Genomic DNA, 17,769 nt, shown 5'->3' with positions numbered 1-17,769 from the left:
TGTGACTACGAATCATTCAAAGGATTTCTGCCATATAGACAAGAGATCTTCAGCAGCCCTTAAAATAGTCTAAGCATGACATGAGGATGGCCAAAAGCTTATACGTACAATAGATTACCATCTGCTACATCCTGAAAAAAGCCATTTTGGACTGTGGTAACACAGTGTGCTTGATGTGGGAAGAGATTCCAGAATACGGTGTGCACTGCTGGCTGTCATATTTAAAGAAAGTTCAGAAGCAGGTACCCATGAGGCAAGGTGATAATTTATCAAATAATTAAATAATTAAGGGGTCAGCTGACAGTGACAGGAAAGGAAGACAGCTATTAATCTGTATTAAAAGCAATCTGGTTTAGAGCAATCTGGTTTTGGTACTTTCCAGATCCAAATAATGCTTCATTTCCTCTAAATTCAATATTTCACATACATGTGAGAGAGGGACAAGAAGTTATGTGTTTGTTGATAAAAAAAAATTATGTCTTTTAGGAGATGGTAAGAAGGCACACAGGGACGCGGGTGGCGCTGTGGGTTAAACCACAGAGCCTAGGACTTGCCGATCAGAAGGCTGGTGGTTCAAATCCCCGTCACGGGGTGAGCTCCCGTTGCTCGGTCCCTGCTCCTGCCAACCTAGCAGTTTGAAAGCACGTCAAAGTGCAAGTAGATAAATAGGTACTGCTCTGGCGGGAAGGTAAACGGCGTTTCCATGCGCTGCTCTGGTTCGCCAGAATCGGCTTAGTCATGCTGGCCACATGACTCGGAAGCTGTACGCCGGCTCCCTCGGCCAATAAAGCGAGATGAGCACCGCAACTCCAGAGTTGGTCACGACTGGACCTAATGGTCAGGGGCCCCTTTACCTTTACCTTTAAGAAGGCACACAACAGCCAGAATTCTCCCCTGCTGGATTTCCTGTGGACGCATTTTGTAGCCAATACAGCCAGAGAGTTAGAAGGGACCCTGGAGGTATTCTGGCCCAGTCCTCTGCTCAGCGCAGTGCAGGATCCACAGCTGCATCATCCCTAACAGATGGTCATTGAGCCTCGGCCTAAATAACTCCACTGAAGGAGAGCCCACCTACCTCCTAAGGCAGCCTGGTGAACAGATTTTCCTGTTAGGAAATGTTTCCTAATCTTTAGCCTCATCTATTCCTCCTACAACTCCTACACATTGTTCTCGTTCTAATCTCTGGGGCAAGAGAGAGCAGGTGTGCTCCATCTTCTGCATGATGGAGCCCTTCAGATATCTGAAGACTTCTATCATGCCTCCCCTTAAATCGCCAGCTTCCCAAATTAAACATACTAGGGCTTGCCAATCAGAAGGTTGGCAGTTCGAATCCCCTGGACGGAGTGAGCTCCCGCTGCTCGGTCCCTGCTCCTGCCAACCTAGCAGTTCGAAAACACGTCAAAGTGCAAGTAGATAAATAGGTACCGCTCCGGCAGGAAGGTAAACGGCGTTTCTGTGCGCTGCTCTGGTTTGCCAGAAGTGGCTTAGTCATGCTGGCCACATGACCCGGAAGCTGTACGCCGGCTCCCTCGGCCAGTACAATCATACCTCGGGTTGAATGTGCTTCGGGTTGAGCGTGTTCGAGTTGCGCTCCGTGGCAACCCGGAAGTAACAGAGTGCATTACTTCCTGGTTTCGCTGCTCGCACATGCGCAGACGCTCAAAATGACGTCACGCACATGCGCAGAATCGGCGAAACGCGACCTGCGCACACGCAGATGTGCCGTCGCTTGTTACGTATGCTTCAGGATGTGAACGGATCCCGTTCGCATCCCGAGGTACCACTGTAAAGGGAGATGAGCTCCGCAACCCCAGAGTCGCCTGTAACTGGACCTAACGGTCAGGGGTCCCTTTACCTTTACCTTTCCCCTTCCAGCCATTCCTCATAAGACTTTGTTCCTAGACCCCTTGCTCTCCTGGCTTCCTTCTGCAGGGCAAGCTCAATGGGCAGATTCACACCTTACCTTTGAAACACAACAAATGCATAGTGAAAAACACATGCCAAAGAATTCTGGGAACTATAGCTTGTAAAGGATTCTGGGAATTGTAGGTCTGTGAGGTAGAAATTACAGGATTCTTTGTGGGAAGTCACGTGCTTTAACTGTGCTTCAAATGTATAATACAGAATGTGGCACTAAGAACTGTTGAGAATAAAGCAACCACACTTGCAATAAGCTATCTGACTCAGAGGGGCAGCAGTGGGGGCAACAGACAGAAAAGGAAAACCTTTTCCTCCTCCTCACCAATTCCTTTTCCTCTAGTAACTATTTGTTGGTAATTTTCAAACCATATGAAAAGTAGGCTCCTTTCTGTGCCCTATTCAATTCCAATGCATTCTGTCTTTATTTCACTTAGCTTTTGAGTCAAAACAGGATTTTCTGTTTGCTGACAGTGCAGCCTCAAGCCTATTATCCAAAAATCAACCTGGGCTCGTTCTGCTTCACTGAAGTATCTCCCACAGTATAACAGTGTTAGCATTTGAACTCATCTGGGTCTCATGACACAAACGCAGGTGCAACTCTCATAGTGCTGACATAAGGGGAAAAACTTGCTTTAGTGAAATTAAGTTTAAAAAAAACACACAGGGGAATAGATATGGGCAGGAATCTATATTTTAAAACAAATGCTCTATTGGAACTTACAGAAAAAGCCAAATGGAGAGCTAGTTACTAAGATGAACTGCATGTTGATGGTGTGCAAAAATATTTTAACTTAATACCAGTCTTGATCAAAACTTATTAAGTAAAGCTTTATGAGTACAAGAAAGAGAAATAATTAGTTTTGACATAATTTAATTAATTTACAAATAAAAGTATTTATACCCCCTTCTCATTAAATATCAGAGGGGTATACAGCGGTTGCTCATTTTTATTACATTGAGCACCTGTTATCTACTACTATTTTCAGTAATTTTTAAAAAACTTTTTACCTTTTGAGGGGGAAAAGGCATCTGTGTCATAGAATATTTTTAAAGTTCCATACATAGAATCATAGAATTTGTATAGTAAGCCTGCAATTTACACAGTTGTTACATTCTGGGGATCATCCCTAAAGCCAAAATTGTGTATAGTCAAAACACACTGGGTTCAATTCCTTATTCATTCTGTATTATTGATCTCCGTACTGAAATTACTATGTCTTATAAGTCACTTCCTCCCCTGCAAGCATTTTCATAGCTGGTAACAGTTTTGATAACCTTGCAAAAACCAGTTTGTTCACGCTTCCTTAAGCTTAGCTGTTTCCAAAATGTAACACTAATAAATTATGTAAATGCTTCCCTAGAATCCCAAATTAATAGTAGAATTAATATATGGTGGTTTATTTAATTGAGAAATGCCAGCAGTGGTTTTGAAAATACTGATTGTGCAACATTATCCTTAACGCATTTATCTATCCATCACCCTGGTTTTCAGCCCCAAAGTCTCTCAGTGCAGCAGCAGCAGCAACGACAATAAAATCAACAGCTGCAACAAAAGGCAGCCCTTCCACACTTACAATATAATGGAGGGGGAATGAAAATCAAAAGAAGCAAATTTAGGCACCAGTTCTTAAAGTTACGTAGTTCCTTAAACACCAGCTTGAATGGAAACAGCTCAGATTGGGGAGGAGTCAAAAGGCAGCTGGTCTGTCAGTCTGTCTGATGGAGTGGGCCTTCCTTCCCATCTCTCCCCCTGCTGGAATATTTATGGTGCAATCCTATACCTGTATGAGTTGGGGGCTGAGGCTAAAGTGGCTTAAAATGTTGTCTAATGTAAGTTTAGAAATGTCACATACTAGAGCTTTATTGTTGGTCTAAAGTAGCAATTGCCAAACTAGGCATGGGAAGAAAGCATACACAACTCTTATTTGTTTTGTTTTATTTTATTGCTACTTCCAAATAATCGGACCAAAGAGCACACTTGTGGATGCTTCCTCAGAAATAAACCCTAAAATGTTATGTTTTTAAGATGTCAACCCTCGTCTTTTGTAACACTTGCATGTTCCAACGTGTACGTTAGGATATCTGTTTGTGCTTTTTAAAAAGCAAAAACGTCCTTTTAGCAGTAATTTTAGAAGCCTTGGAGCATTGATAAAATGTGACGTTTTAAAGCATTTGTGAAATACGGGAGAAATTATAGCAGGAATAAGCACTATTTGCGCAATTGACCAGCGAAATGTTATCAAGGATCACATATTCTAATGGATTTGTGTAAAAAGTGCATAGTGGAACTGCCCAAACTGATGTGTTTTGAATGAATGGCGGGGTTCGTCACTCGAATTCCCCTGTGTCACTTTCATTCCTGCCAAGTAAAATCATCTATTAACTCTGCAATAACTACAGTCTGCTCAGAGAGCTGAAGGCAAAGCCTTTGGGTTCGAAAGGGGGTGGAGTAGGTTTTTTGTGTTTGTGTTTTTACGGAACTGTAGAGAGTGAATCATGCACAGACCTTTAACAGAGATGATGTGCGTGTTTTGCACTGACCCTCTTCATACTTTCAGGGATAATGCCCAGTGTTACAGGTCGCATCGGCCTTCATTAAAAGCAAAGATCTACTATTAAGTGCTGAGAGTAGAAAGCCTTTTGTCGAAGTTTGTTCTTCTTTGCTTCCTTCCCTTCCTCTCCAACGGCTGAAATAGGCACCACAAAGCTGGTTTTTTAATCGCACTCCTGCCCCTGCATTTTTCCAACCCAATTAGGCCATTACCAGGGCTAAATGAGGCATAGAGCCTCCAAAAGTCACACCGTCGTCCCGGAGATGGAACGTGTGTTGCCGTGGACTTGGCAGGGAGGTGAGCTGGCTGATGCTCACTGAAGGGTGACCCGAGGTGTTTGCACATTCCAGCTTGTGCAGAAAGATCACCTTCACAGAGAGAAAGTGTAACCAATATAATTCGGTTTTTGATAAAAAAAATATACACTTCCAAAAATTATTTTAAGGGACATTGTGCACTTAAGCCGGGCTGCCCTCATTACTGTCCATTAGTTAGGATCCCCGGTAGAGTCGGGTATTAGCAAATTATTGGTACGGGCTGCAGTTATAAGAATTAAAGTTGCTATGCTGTACCGTTTCTGCTTTCAGACCTGTGCTCTCTGCTACTCAGAGCTATTGTGGATTTGTCTGCTGGGGGGCGGGGCACGTGAGTCTAGGATCCTTTGACCTGCCCCACCTATTCAACAACATTCTTAGTCCTTTCTTTGTAGGACTGTCTGGCTACAGAAGTGTAAAATGATGCACGTTGGGGCAAAAGTATCTCAATTTCACATATATGCTCATGGGGTCTGAACTTGCAGTGACAGACCAGGAGTAAGAACTTGGGGTCGTAGTCAGTGTTTGAAACTCGGACATATAATTTGTTGTTGTTTAGTTGTGTCCGACTCTTGGTGACCCCCTGGACCAGAGCACGCCAGGCACTCCTGTCTTCCACTGCCTCCCGCAGTTTGGTCAAACTCATGTTAGTAGCTTCGAGAACACTGTCCAACCATCTTGTCCTCTGTCATCTCCTTCTCCTTGTGCACTCCATCTTTCCCAAAATCAGGGTCTTTTCCAGGGAGTCTTCTCTTCTCATGAGGTGGCCAAAGTCTTGCAGCCTCAGCTTCAGGATCTGTCCTTCCAGTGAGCCCTCAGGGCTGATTTCCTTCAGAATGGAGAGGTTTGATCTTCTTGCAGTCCATGGGACTCTCAAGAGTCTCCTCCAGCACCAGAATTCAAAAGCATCCATTCTTCGGCGATCAGCCTTCTTTATGGTCCAGCTCTCACTTCCATACATCACCACTGGGAAAACCATGGCTTGAACTATATGGACCTTTGTTGGCAAGGTGATGTCTCTGCTTTTTAAGCTAGGCACCAAATGGCTCCTTAAACCAGGTTTGCAGTTGTGAAAACGGAATGCCTAGTTGCCATTTTGGGGCCGGATGGCTTGAAAGTTGTATTTTTCAGTACAGCTTTTTGGTTCCTGAAATTTATTCTGTGCGGATAAAATATAATGAAAGAATTCTAGAGGATGCGTTGCTAGTGTGTGAAAACAGTCAAGATCCAAGAATCTGCTGGCATGCACCTCCAGTTGGTGGAGACATCAGGCGCCATCCTGGCACCTGAGCTTCTTCACTTGGTTGCAAGTGGCCAACTGCAAGGTGCACAATGTGCCTGGCGAATTTCCAACGCTGGTCATAGTAGACAGCTTAATGAAGAGGCCAACCCAGTGTGCATTGGCCATGAAGAAGGCAGATTTCATTCTAGGGATCCTTGGGAAATGAATTGAAAAATAAAACTGCCAATATCATAATGCCATTATACAAATCTATGGTGTGAACAGATAGCTCAGTTGGTAGAGCATGAGACTCTTCATCTCAAGGCTGTGGGTTCAAGACCCATATTGGGTGCAAGATTCCTGCATTATAGGGGGTTGGACTAGATGACCCTCATGGTCCCTTCCAACTCTACAATTCTATGATTCTGTGAATGCATTTGGAATACTGTATACAGTTCTGGTCAAGAAGGATATCAAGAAGGTAGTCAGGTAGTTGTTGTTCTCTTTGACATCTGGTGGGAGGGCGTTCCACAGGGAGGGCGCCACTACAGAGAAGGCCCTCTGCCTGGTTCCCTGTAACTTGGCTTCTCGCAGCAAGGGAACCGCCAGAAGGCCCTCGGCGCTGGACCTCAGTGTCTAGGTAGAATGATGGGGGTGGAGACGCTCCTTCAGATATACTGGACCGAGGCCATTTAGGGCTTTAAAGGTCAGCACCAACACTTTGAATTGTGCTCGGAAACGTGATGTGCCATGACTGGACTTGGGTTTGTCATGAACTGGTTGCATGGCATTGACAATACACTTTCTCTCTGCCTCGGTTCCACAATCATAGTAGCAATGACCAACATCATAGAGATGTTCTGAGGCCAAACACAACAAGGGTTGGAGGGTCATTACAAATTATTCAAGGAGCTGGTGGCTAAGTTTTAAAGACCTGAACCCGAAAAAGCAACCTTTTATCACACAAACCTGTCCAAACACTACATTTATCTACAACTCCCTGCTCCTATCAACGTCCCCACTCTCTCAAACTTGACAAGAGCTGACTGGGGAGAGTGCTATGGTGGTTGTGGCACCACTTATGCGAAATGCCCCTCCTAGCCTGTCCCCAAATGTTGCGTCTTTTCTGCGCCAGGCAGAGACCCTCCTCTTTGTCCAGGCTTTCCAATAGGGTTGTGTACAGGTTTTAGTGGCTGTGCTGTTCTGTTGAATTTTATTTATTTGTCTTGCCTTGCTGTTTCTGCAATTTTTAAAAATTCATTTCATTGCATTTTCTCCTTGTCACTTTTAACATGTGGGCTGCCTGAGGTGTTTTGCACTGTAGGTAGCCTATAAATATGTTTAACAGCAAAATAATGAAGGACTTTGAGATCAGAGATGTGAGCTGCGGACATCATGATTTGTAACCTGACTTCGGGGGTGATTCTGTTGACAGGCATAAGGCGCCCTTTTATTGTTAGTGATGCGTTGCTTTCCCCCACCACAAAGTAATTTATGGAAACAAACTTTAAAACCACGTACTGTATATTATCAAACGACTCAGGAGAAAGGAAACTGAATGAATCTGTAAGCTGCGTAGTGCAGTGGTTTCCAATCCCAAACCTTTTCTCCTTCATGAACCCCTTTAAAATTGCTGGTGGTCTTGACGGGTCATTTGCTGATCTTTCTGCCTGTTATAGAAGTTGCAATATGCTGTGCTTGGTGCTGTGTAATTTTAACTGTGTTTTCATTGCTTCTTGTCTTATTCAGTGGTACCTCTGGTTACGAACTTAATTGGTTCCGGAGGTCCATTCTTCACCTGAAACCGTTCTTAACCTGAGGTACCACTTTAGCTAATGGGGCCTCCCGCTGCCGCTGTGCCGCCGCACGATTTATGTTCTCATCCTGAGGTAAAATTCTTAACCCAAGGTACTACTTCTGGGTTAGCAGAGTCTGTAACCCAAGGTGTTTGTAACCCGAGGTACCGCTGTATTGAATTCAAACTGCAATACAATAAAATGCAACAGAAGTAAACGAAGCAAGAAAAAATACAGTGAAAATCAATATGAATGTTGAGTGCTGACATGCCACAGACCACCCAACTGATGCTCACAAACCACTGGTGGGTCATGGACCACAATTTGGGAAGCCCTGGCATAGTGCACCCCTTATTTTTAAGGTGATGGTATTGGGGAAGAGGCACAGTCTATGGACAGCTCAGAGTGCACCTGAGATAACTTCTTTACATCTCCATTTTCTTTTTAGGGGGTCTTGAAGATGGGCTCCGTCTGACAAGCGACGAGGAAGCAAGAAACTGCTGGATTGGGTCAACTGCGATGGAGAAGACCACTGAGGAGATGGTGGAATTATGGCTGCTATCCTGTGGCTTACCGTACACCAAGCATCCCCACCAGATCCGCAGTGCGCAGTGTTCAGAAGTGAAAAGGCTTGTTGAAGGTTATTAGGCCTGCTCCTCTTGTGTAGCCATTTTGAAGTTTGCAACCTCTGTCCCTCGGGAAAAGGAGGAACGATGACTTTTTATAGTTTCTGTTTGCTTCTCTTTGCGTTTACTTGGAATACCTCTGCCTATGCCTATGGACCGAATCAAAGGGCACAGAAGAAAGGAGACATTATTCTTGGGGGGCTGTTCCCCATTCATTTTGGAGTGGCTGCTAAACACCAGGATCTGAAATCTAGACCAGAATCCGTTGAATGCATAAGGTGAGCCCAAGCGAAAATGTGTTAACGGTCGCTCACTCCCAAAGCCTGCTACCCACCAAGTTCAAACTAAGTGCTGTATTGGCAGGCTCCCAAACTCTGTTGCAATTCTTGTCCCTGCAAATGTGTAGGCTGAAAGTTTCTTTACCATAGCTGTCAAGCGTCCCTTATTTGGCGGGACAGTCCCTTATCCCAGCGCCGTGTCCCGCTGCTGTCCCTTATTGATGATGTCCCTTAAATTTCCCGGGTTTCAGAGGAAGCAGCTCCTCTCCCTCCCTCCCTGCCGGCCAGGGAGGAGGGAGGCTCCAACTGTGTTGCTTGGCTGTGCTGCTCACCCAATAAGGAGTCTAAGAATGACTGGGGGGGTGGAGCTTGCATGCCTTGTGCCGATCAAATCGGCTGCGTTGCCTGGGGACTCGCCTTTGCTCAGCGCTTCCCAGCAGAGAGGTGACGGTGGTTTTCCTTGAGGCTTCGTTTGGCTGCTGGCTGGGCTTTCTGCCTTTGGCTCTGAGGGGCTCAGAAGTTGAACATACCTGTGCTCGGAAAATCCCTTATTTTGGCTGCTGATCCCTTATTTTTGAGGCTGCTGGCCCCTTATTTTCAAATCTGTAAGTTGACAGCTATGTTCTTTACCCAGCACTGATATAGCACAGTGGTGGGCAAAGAAACTACAGATCAGCTGTGAAACTTCATTTCAGGGCATGCAAACTTATCAGACAAATACATAACCACCTCCTCCTTTGCTCCCACAGTAGGCAAAATTGGAGCAAAGTGCATTGGGAGCACTGAGGGAGGGTGGAGGAGGTTAAAACTACCTTGCTATTACTGGCCTGACTCTGAGAGCTCTCCACAGATGTGGGTGCTATTGCCCTGCATTCTGTTAGTGACTCGTGGAGGTCAGCAATTGGAGTGCTTGAAGCCGATTGGTTTTAGCACCATCACAAAAGTTCCTCTTTATGCAAATAATTGTTCGGATTGACTAGGGGTCCAGGTGGCTAGGATAACTCCTAATGGGAAGAATAATAGTTTTCCAGCCTACCTTTTGGAACCTACTTCCCCCAAATGACTAGAACCATGGCAGTGCAGTGCCTGCCCTTCCCCTGCATGTGCTATCCCTAAGAACAGGCATCCCCAAACTCGGCCCTCCAGCTGTTTGGGGACTACAACTCCCATCATCCCTAGCTAACAGGACCAGTGGTCAAGGATGATGGGAATTGTAGTCCCAAAACAGCTGGAGGGCCGAGTTTGAGGATGTCTGCCTAAGAAGCAGTTCCAGAAGGATACCTTGGTCAATAGGTATTTTTTAAAAATTGAGAGGTCCAGAAGAATCAACAACGTTACACATATCGCCTGTCACTATCAGAATTAATCTTGATCGGTTTCAGCATGTATGAAATGGCCAGTTGTTCTGCAGTTTTGAGTTTACTTCTTTGAAATGAATAGAATCATAGCTCTTTGATGGAAAGATAGACTTTGGCCATGCGCCTTAGTTTACTCAGACACTTGTTCTTCACTCTTTTCCCCGCCTTCAAGCCAGTTGTCATTATTTTAATTTCCCCCCTCTTTCTCGCAGGTATAATTTTCGTGGTTTCCGTTGGCTTCAGGCCATGATCTTTGCCATTGAGGAAATTAATAACAGTCCAACGCTTCTTCCCAACATGACTCTTGGATACAGCATATTTGATACCTGCAACACAGTCTCCAAAGCCCTGGAAGCCACGCTGAGTTTTGTGGCCCAAAACAAGATAGACTCTCTGAATCTGGATGAGTTCTGCAATTGCTCAGAGCACATTCCCTCCACAATCGCAGTGGTGGGAGCAACTGGTTCTGGGATCTCTACTGCCGTGGCCAATCTTCTGGGTCTCTTTTACATACCTCAGGTACTGAATATATGCTACTCTTTTCCCGAATGTGTGTGTGTAGCATGGGGGCTTTTCAGCTCATTAACACCAAAGAGCATTCAAAATCCAAACTAAAAGCAGATAAAACAAATCACAGCCAGCAAGACTAAAGTACACAAAAGACTGGCAGAATAAAACTTGAACGTAATTTGTCGGCTACCTAAGTCCTGTCTCCATGTTGGCCATTTGTAATTGGGTTCTGCAGAGTTCTGTCTTCTCATGCTGGTTAGCATCTACTTGAAGCTGCTGGAGGCTATTGGCTGAATTCTGCTGTCAACAGTATGCTGATGACAAGAAGTTGTACCTCTCCTTTCCATCTTAAGACAGGGAAGCAATCTTATCTATTCACTTAAGATATTTCTTAACCACCCTTCATCAGAAGTTTCCAGGGTGGTGTATAACAAACCAGGGAAACAATTTGCACAATATATATATATAGTCTCTCTCTCTCTCTCTCTCTCTCTCTCTCTCTCTCTCTCTCTCTCTCTCTTTCTCTCTTTCTCTCTTTCTTTCTCTCTCTGTGTGTGTGCATGTGTATGTGTGTGCGTCCCTAAAGGAGTCACAAATTAAAAGGAAGTCTAAAACACAAGGGAAATGAAGAACCAATTCTGACTAAAATTCCATCTAAAAGGATTTAATCTGGCACTGGAGAGACTGGATAATTGGCAGAATATATACAGTGGTACCTCAGGTTGCAGACGCTTCAGGTTACAGACTCCGCTAACCCAGAAATAGTACCTCGGGTTAAGAACTTTGCTTCAGGATGAGAACAGAAATTGCGCAATGGCGGCGCAGCGGTAGCGGGAGGCCCCATTAGCTAAAGTGGTGCTTCAGGTTAAGAACAGTTTCAGGCTAAGAACAGACCTCTGGAACAAATTAAGTACGTAACCAGAGGTACCACTGTACAGTGGTACCTCGGGTTAAGAACTTAATTAGTTCCGGAGGTCTGTTCTTAACCTGAAACTGTTCTTAACCTGAGGTACCACTTGGGAATTATGGGATCAGAACTACCTAAACAGTATAGAAATTTATTTATGTATGCGACCACAGCTGCAAGAATGGTATTTGCCCAAAATGAAAGGAAGAGAACGAGAGAAGAATGGTTACAGAAACTAATAGAGTATGCAGAAATGGCAAAACTTACCAGAAGAATAAGAAATCAAGATAACAAACTTTTTAGAAAGGAATGGAAATAGTCTATTGAGTATTTACAAACAAACTGTAAACAGATCAAGATATTGGCAGGATTATTGTAAAAACCTGCAGTTTCAAAAATATATATGAGAATAGATAAATAAAGGAATAAGTTAAGATAATTTGGAGTATGCAGGAAAGGTCGAAAATAAATGTAAAGAATTGCAGAAAGGGGGAAGGGAGTCGAAGTCAGAAATGTTAAAATTATGGTTGAATCATTATTGTAATGTATATAAATGAAAACTATAAATAGAATTATGTGTAAAAAAGGAGAAACTTTAATCCAGAGAACGCAGAAAATGCTTTGGTCAGTGGAAGTGCAGGCCTAGTGATAGGGATAGTTTGTTTTGGGTTAGGTAGCACTCTACATTTAAAAAATCAGGTTTGTAGATTGGGGGGGTCTGATGTTGCTTATATAATGTCAGGCTGGGTATACACCAGACGTTTAAAGGACATGAATTCCCCCAGAGAATTCTGGGAGCTGTAGTTTGTTAAGGGTGCTGGAAACTGTAGTGCTCTGAGAGGTGAGCTACAGTTCCTAGGATTCTTTGTGCAAAGCCATGTGCTTTAAATCTATGGTATAGATTTGCTTTCAGATGGTAGTGGTGACCAGAAGTATCTTAAACTGGTGTGCCAACTAGTGTCTGTTCCTAGTCATGGTTGCACGTGGCTTCAGAAACTGGATTACTGTGAAGCACTCTGAGGGGGGCTGCCTTCGAAGAGTATTTGGACATCTGGTTCAAACTGCAGCTATCAGAATTGTAACGAGCTTTCCAGTTCCTTTATACCAACCTCACTGGCTGCTTGTTTCATTTATGGGCCTAATTCAAGAGGCTGGACATCATCTTTAAAGCAGTGGCGTAGCGTCAACTGCCGGTGCTTGGGGTGGGCAGACATGCCCTGGGCAGGGGACCGCCAGCCCAGCCCTTGCCACCGACACTGCCAGAGCAATCCCACCCCCACCGCAGCAAAGCAGGGCTGTGCTGAGTCACCTGCTTTAAAGCATATATAAAAGTAAAGGTATCCCTGACCATTAGGTCCAGTCGTGGCCGACTCTGGGGTTGTGCACTCATCTCACTCTATAGGCAGAGGGAGTCGGCGTTTGTCCGCAGACAGCTTCCGGGTCATGTGGCCAGCATGACTAAGCCGCTTCTGGCGAACCAGAGCAGCGCACGGAAACGCCGTTTACCTTCCCGCCAGAGCGGTACCTATTTATCTACTTGCACTTTGACGTGCTTTCGAACTGCTAGCTTGGCAGGAGCTGGGGCTGAGCAACGGGAGCTCACCCCGTCACGGGGATTCGAACCGCCGACCTTCTGATCGGCAAGTCCTAGGCTCTGTGGTTTAACCCACAGCGCCACCCACGTCCCTTACTTAAAGCATATATATATATATACATATTCATGCACACACACACTTAGACATACACGTACATACACAAACATATATTGTATATATAAACACATATACATATATATAGATATATATTGTGCTGGGGTTGCAGCTGGGGTGTTGTGATTGGCTGGTGCATCTGTTAATAGCTTGTATTTGCTTGTTTTAATTGGCTTCGTTATATGGAAGTTTCAGTATGAGGATTATCTCCCACCTGGTATTCTGCTCCATCCACTGTGATCAGCAGGAGTATCTTCTGTATATATCCTCCCACCATCTGGGCACAGTTGGTAGAAAAAAGGAACAAGGTCTTCTCTCTTGTTGCTCATAAGCTGTAGCATTCCATGCCGTGCAGTTTTTATCTCCCGCCCCCGGCCTATTTGAAGAATTTTGTTTGTCCTTAGGCAAGCCTCTGCTTGATTCCCTGCCTTCACCTTTCTCTTGCATTTTAGTCTCATTCGTGTTCATGATATTTTTTCTGTGTGTTTTCTTCTGTATGCTGCAAATCTCTTGGGTGCTCCACTGGAGTAGAAAAATATAAAGCTTGAAAGTTAATTGGCCTGTTTATAAAATGTTTACAGTCCTAGTGTCACATATGCTATAATTTATTGGAGCATAAAATGAACGTAGTTGGTTCAAGGACAGCCCCGCATAGACTCTGTTGCAGTAATCAAGCCTGAAGGTTATGAGAGTGTGGATTACTATTGCAAGGTTTCTCTGTTCCAAAGATGAGACACAGTGTTCAGAGCAGACATAGCATTCAGATGTTTAGTAATTTAGAAGTATAGAGAGTCTGTGATGTTGAAGTTGCGTGTCGAGGTCCCCAGTGCCACCCCAATAACTCACACATCACACAGATTTTTTGTTTAAGATTTTTGGCATAATTTTGGCCACAACTTTATTAAAATACAAATTTGTGAGTGGTTGCTTAGGCATTGGTTGCGACTATCTGCCCCCACCATGGGGGACAGACTGACGTTCCGCACGATGCGAAAGTCAGAATAGGGGAATACATTTGGTGCTAGCGACGGAGCAGGGAACCTGCCCTCACCCCAAATGCAACCAGGAGCTCATTGCTATGGCCCGAGCCCCCTTGACAGAGTGGACAAGCAATAGTTAGCCCCCGATTCCTTTAACGGAATCCCTTGCAGCAGCAGCATTAGAGGGGCAGGCACAGCCAATCCATGCCCCTCAACCAACCAAACCATAAACCAATGCCTAACCGCAACCTTACAAGTTGCGATGATTTGCTATGCAGTAGGCAAAAACCAAATGGCCCCAGCCAATCAGCCAGATGGACAAAATTCCTACCGGGCCCCTGCCCCAAGAGCAGACGACCCCATGACAGGCATAGCAAGGTCAAAGCGAACAACCCTAATTCTAGGAAGGGGGGGGGACGGGCAATCCGATGCACGGGTGAAAAGAGCAGTGGCGTAGCGTGGGGGGTGCAGGGGGGGCCGGCCGCACCGGGCGCAACATCTGGGGGTTAGGGTTAGGGGGCGCAAATCCACGGGTTAGGGGGCGCAAATCCACGGGTTAGGGGGCGCAAATCCACGGGTTAGGGGGCGCAAATTACTTGCCTTGCCCCGGGTGCTGACAACCCACGCTACGCCACTGGAAAAGAGGAAGCCCTAGCCTCGTGCAAGGAGTTTTAGCATTTCTGGCTGTCAGTCAACAAATGGCAACATTAACTTCTTCCCAACAACAAGGGAAGCCCCAATCGCATCAGTGGCCAACGGTCAATTAGCCCGCCCCCAACTTTGGAGTGTCCTGGCGGCCCCCACCGCAACACGTGCTCTCCATGAAGGAGAACATGCTTTAGCAGTGGAAACTACGTCTCATTTAGAATCAGAGGGTTGCTTTGAACACCAGCACCCCAAAGCCCTCTTTTGTGCATTCACAAAAGGACTCTGTCCCACTGGTCCTGTCCCACCGGTATATGTGTGCATATGCAGGGATATATGCAAGAAGGAAACCTAAGTGTGAGGTTCCACGTGATGGGAAACCCGTGCAATCAGGAATGCCTCCCCATTTACTGAAAGCATTTGATCCGTATTTAGAAGCTCAATTTGGAATTTATGGGTCTTCTAGCTTTGTCTTTGTTTGTAATGCTGGGTCTCTTGGATGTGGCTTCCTGTCTGTGGGAGATACTAGTGCCAGCTTCTGCTGCTAGGAGAAAGATTAAAAATAATATATGTATAAGACCCAGCATAGGGTTCTTTTCTATTTACTCATCCCCCAGCTAACTCATTAGCAGTGGAGGCCGTGAAGGGCATATAATTTACTTGGCTCGCATAGATAAGGAGGGCAGAGAACTGGACATGATTAGGAGGAAAGTTTATTCTCCATCAGCTTTGGCTTTCCAAATTGCCAATTATCAAGCCATTATGGGAAGATACCAGTTGTTTTTATGGAAGCATATCTCATCTTTTTTCATGGAAGCGTATGTCACTCCCAGATGAGAAGCAGTTGGATAAGGTTCCGCAGACGGAAGCATTTAGACTGACCAAGCAGCAAATGAATACTGCTTGCCATCCAGCAGATTGCACGGGGAGGGAATATTGCTTCGTTTGCCTTTCTGAGAAAGCATGCATGACTTCTACCAAATGAGACAGAGAAGGCATGGGTGGAAGGGCATTCTCTCTCTTTCTCTTCCCCCTCACGCCCCCCATTTTGAGGGTTGCAAGTTGTTTAGTACTCCAAATGTCAGCCCTTTGGAGAAAGTCTTGAAGGAAACTTTCAGCACTGGATTTCTAGGAGCCCTTGCATCTCTCGTTCTTTGAGAGGCAGTGTCAAGCAGGTTTTAGGTCAAGTAGATTGTTAAAGTCACCAAAGGGGAACCAGCAGCATTTGTTCCCAGTTCCAGAAGTTGAAGGCAAGTTTCATGAACAGATCAGTACAGACAGTGGACTCAAGAAGTGATTCTCAATATTGATTAAAAAGCGGGAGGGAGTCGTTGCCCCCACCCTGTGAATTCTAATGTGTGCTAAAGGCTGGTAAAGGTAAAGAGACCCCTGACCGTTCAGTCCAGTCGCGAACGACTCTGGGGTTGCGCACTCATCTCGCTCTATAGGCCGAGGGAGCCGGTGTTTATCCACAGACAGCTTCCGGGTCATGTGGCCAGCATGACTAAGCCACTTCTGGCAAACCAGAGCAGCTCACGGAAATGCCTTCCCGCCAGAGCGGTACCTATTTATCTACTTGCACTTTGACGTGCTTTTGAACTGCTAGGTTGGCAGGAGCAGGGACCGAGCAACGGGAGCTCACCCCATTGCAGGGATTCGAACCGCCGACCTTCTGATCGGCAAGGCTCAGTGGTTTAGACCACAGCACTACCTGCGTCCCATGCAAAAGACTGGTAGCTGCATCAAATGGTAAGGCGTCCTACATTAACCAGTTGATGAGCTGTCCAGCTGCATTAGCAAGGTGTGCTCTTGCATTTTAGAACCTCATGGCTGGAGTTGTCTTTTAAGGAACAGCTAGCTTGTATTTCCCAGTTTTCAGATTTTTTCCCAAAATTCTAACGTAAGTGTCTATATTTTGAAAGAAAGAAAATTGCTGTTTGCTGATAGCTTCTTCTCAGTGTATTCTATCAGAAAAAAATAAATAAATCCAAGGGTGGATTCTTGCTTCCAAGCCATAATAATAGGATGCTATAAATTCAAACCCAGAATGGTCAGATTACTACATTTTGTTTGTGGATTCATTGTTGTTGCAGTTATTGAGAACTATAGCCATATTTCTAAAGTGTGTGTTGAGGGAGCTGAGTGAGTTTCACGCATAAATGTCAATGATATGAGACATCAGAAGATCAGCAGTTTAATATCTGTGTTATTTAAAACTCTCAGGTAGATGCTGCCTGGACATGGTAATTTGTTACTACAGTGGCACCTCGGGTTACATACGCTTCAGGTTACAGACTCCGCTAACCCAGAAATAGTGCTTCAGGTTAAGAACTTTGCTTCAGGATGAGAACAGAAATTGTGCTCCAGTGCCACGGCAGCAGCAGGAGGCCCCATTAGCTAAAGTGGTGCTTCAGGTTAAGAACAACTTCAGGTTAAGTATGGACCTCCGGAACAAATTAAGTACTTAACCCGAGGTACCACTGTATTTGTCAGTAAGGCCACCCGTACTGACATCCCCGCGACGAATCCCCGCGACGACATCCACCCTTTCGAATCCCCGCAACGGGGTGAGCTCCCGTTGCTCAGTCCCTGCTCCTGCCAACCTAGCAGTTTGAAAGCACATCAAAGTACAAGTAGATAAATAGGTACTGCTCCGGCGGGAAGGTAAACGGCGTTTCCATATGCTGCTCTGGTTCTCCAGAAGTGGCTTAGTCATGCTGGCCACATGACCCGGAAGCTGTATGCCTGCTTCCTCGGCCAATAAAGCGAGATGAGCGCCGCAACCCCAGAGTCGGTCATGACTGGACCTAATGGTCAGGGGTGCCTTTACCTTTACTTTTAAGGCCACCCTAGAATGTTGTCTCCTGTCATTACTATTTGTCTTTGGACTCCATGCAAAAAGTCAATTCAGGCATGGTGTGCTTTGCATTTTCACAGTGAAGACATGCACAA

At 45.3% G+C, this 17,769-nt stretch overlaps 1 protein-coding gene across 2 annotated transcripts in view; it reads left to right on the top strand.

Moving 5' to 3' along the window:
- Positions 1-17,769, top strand: part of CASR (calcium sensing receptor) — a 52,019-nt gene that overhangs the window by 5,082 nt on the left and 29,168 nt on the right. For both annotated transcript variants that reach the window (XM_083592962.1, XM_083592963.1), the window contains exons 2-3: positions 8,253-8,708; positions 10,279-10,585. In XM_083592962.1, coding sequence (XP_083449088.1) covers positions 8,518-8,708; positions 10,279-10,585 — 498 coding nt within the window. In that variant the 5' untranslated portion in view covers positions 8,253-8,517. The remainder of the gene's footprint in view (positions 1-8,252; positions 8,709-10,278; positions 10,586-17,769) is intronic.

Source organism: Podarcis filfolensis (genome assembly GCF_964270895.1).
Source record: "Podarcis filfolensis genome assembly, chromosome: 17".
Taxonomy (NCBI): Eukaryota; Metazoa; Chordata; class Lepidosauria; order Squamata; family Lacertidae; genus Podarcis; species Podarcis filfolensis.
Note: the sequence above shows the minus strand (reverse complement) of the source record. Positions and strands in the feature narration are given on the sequence as shown.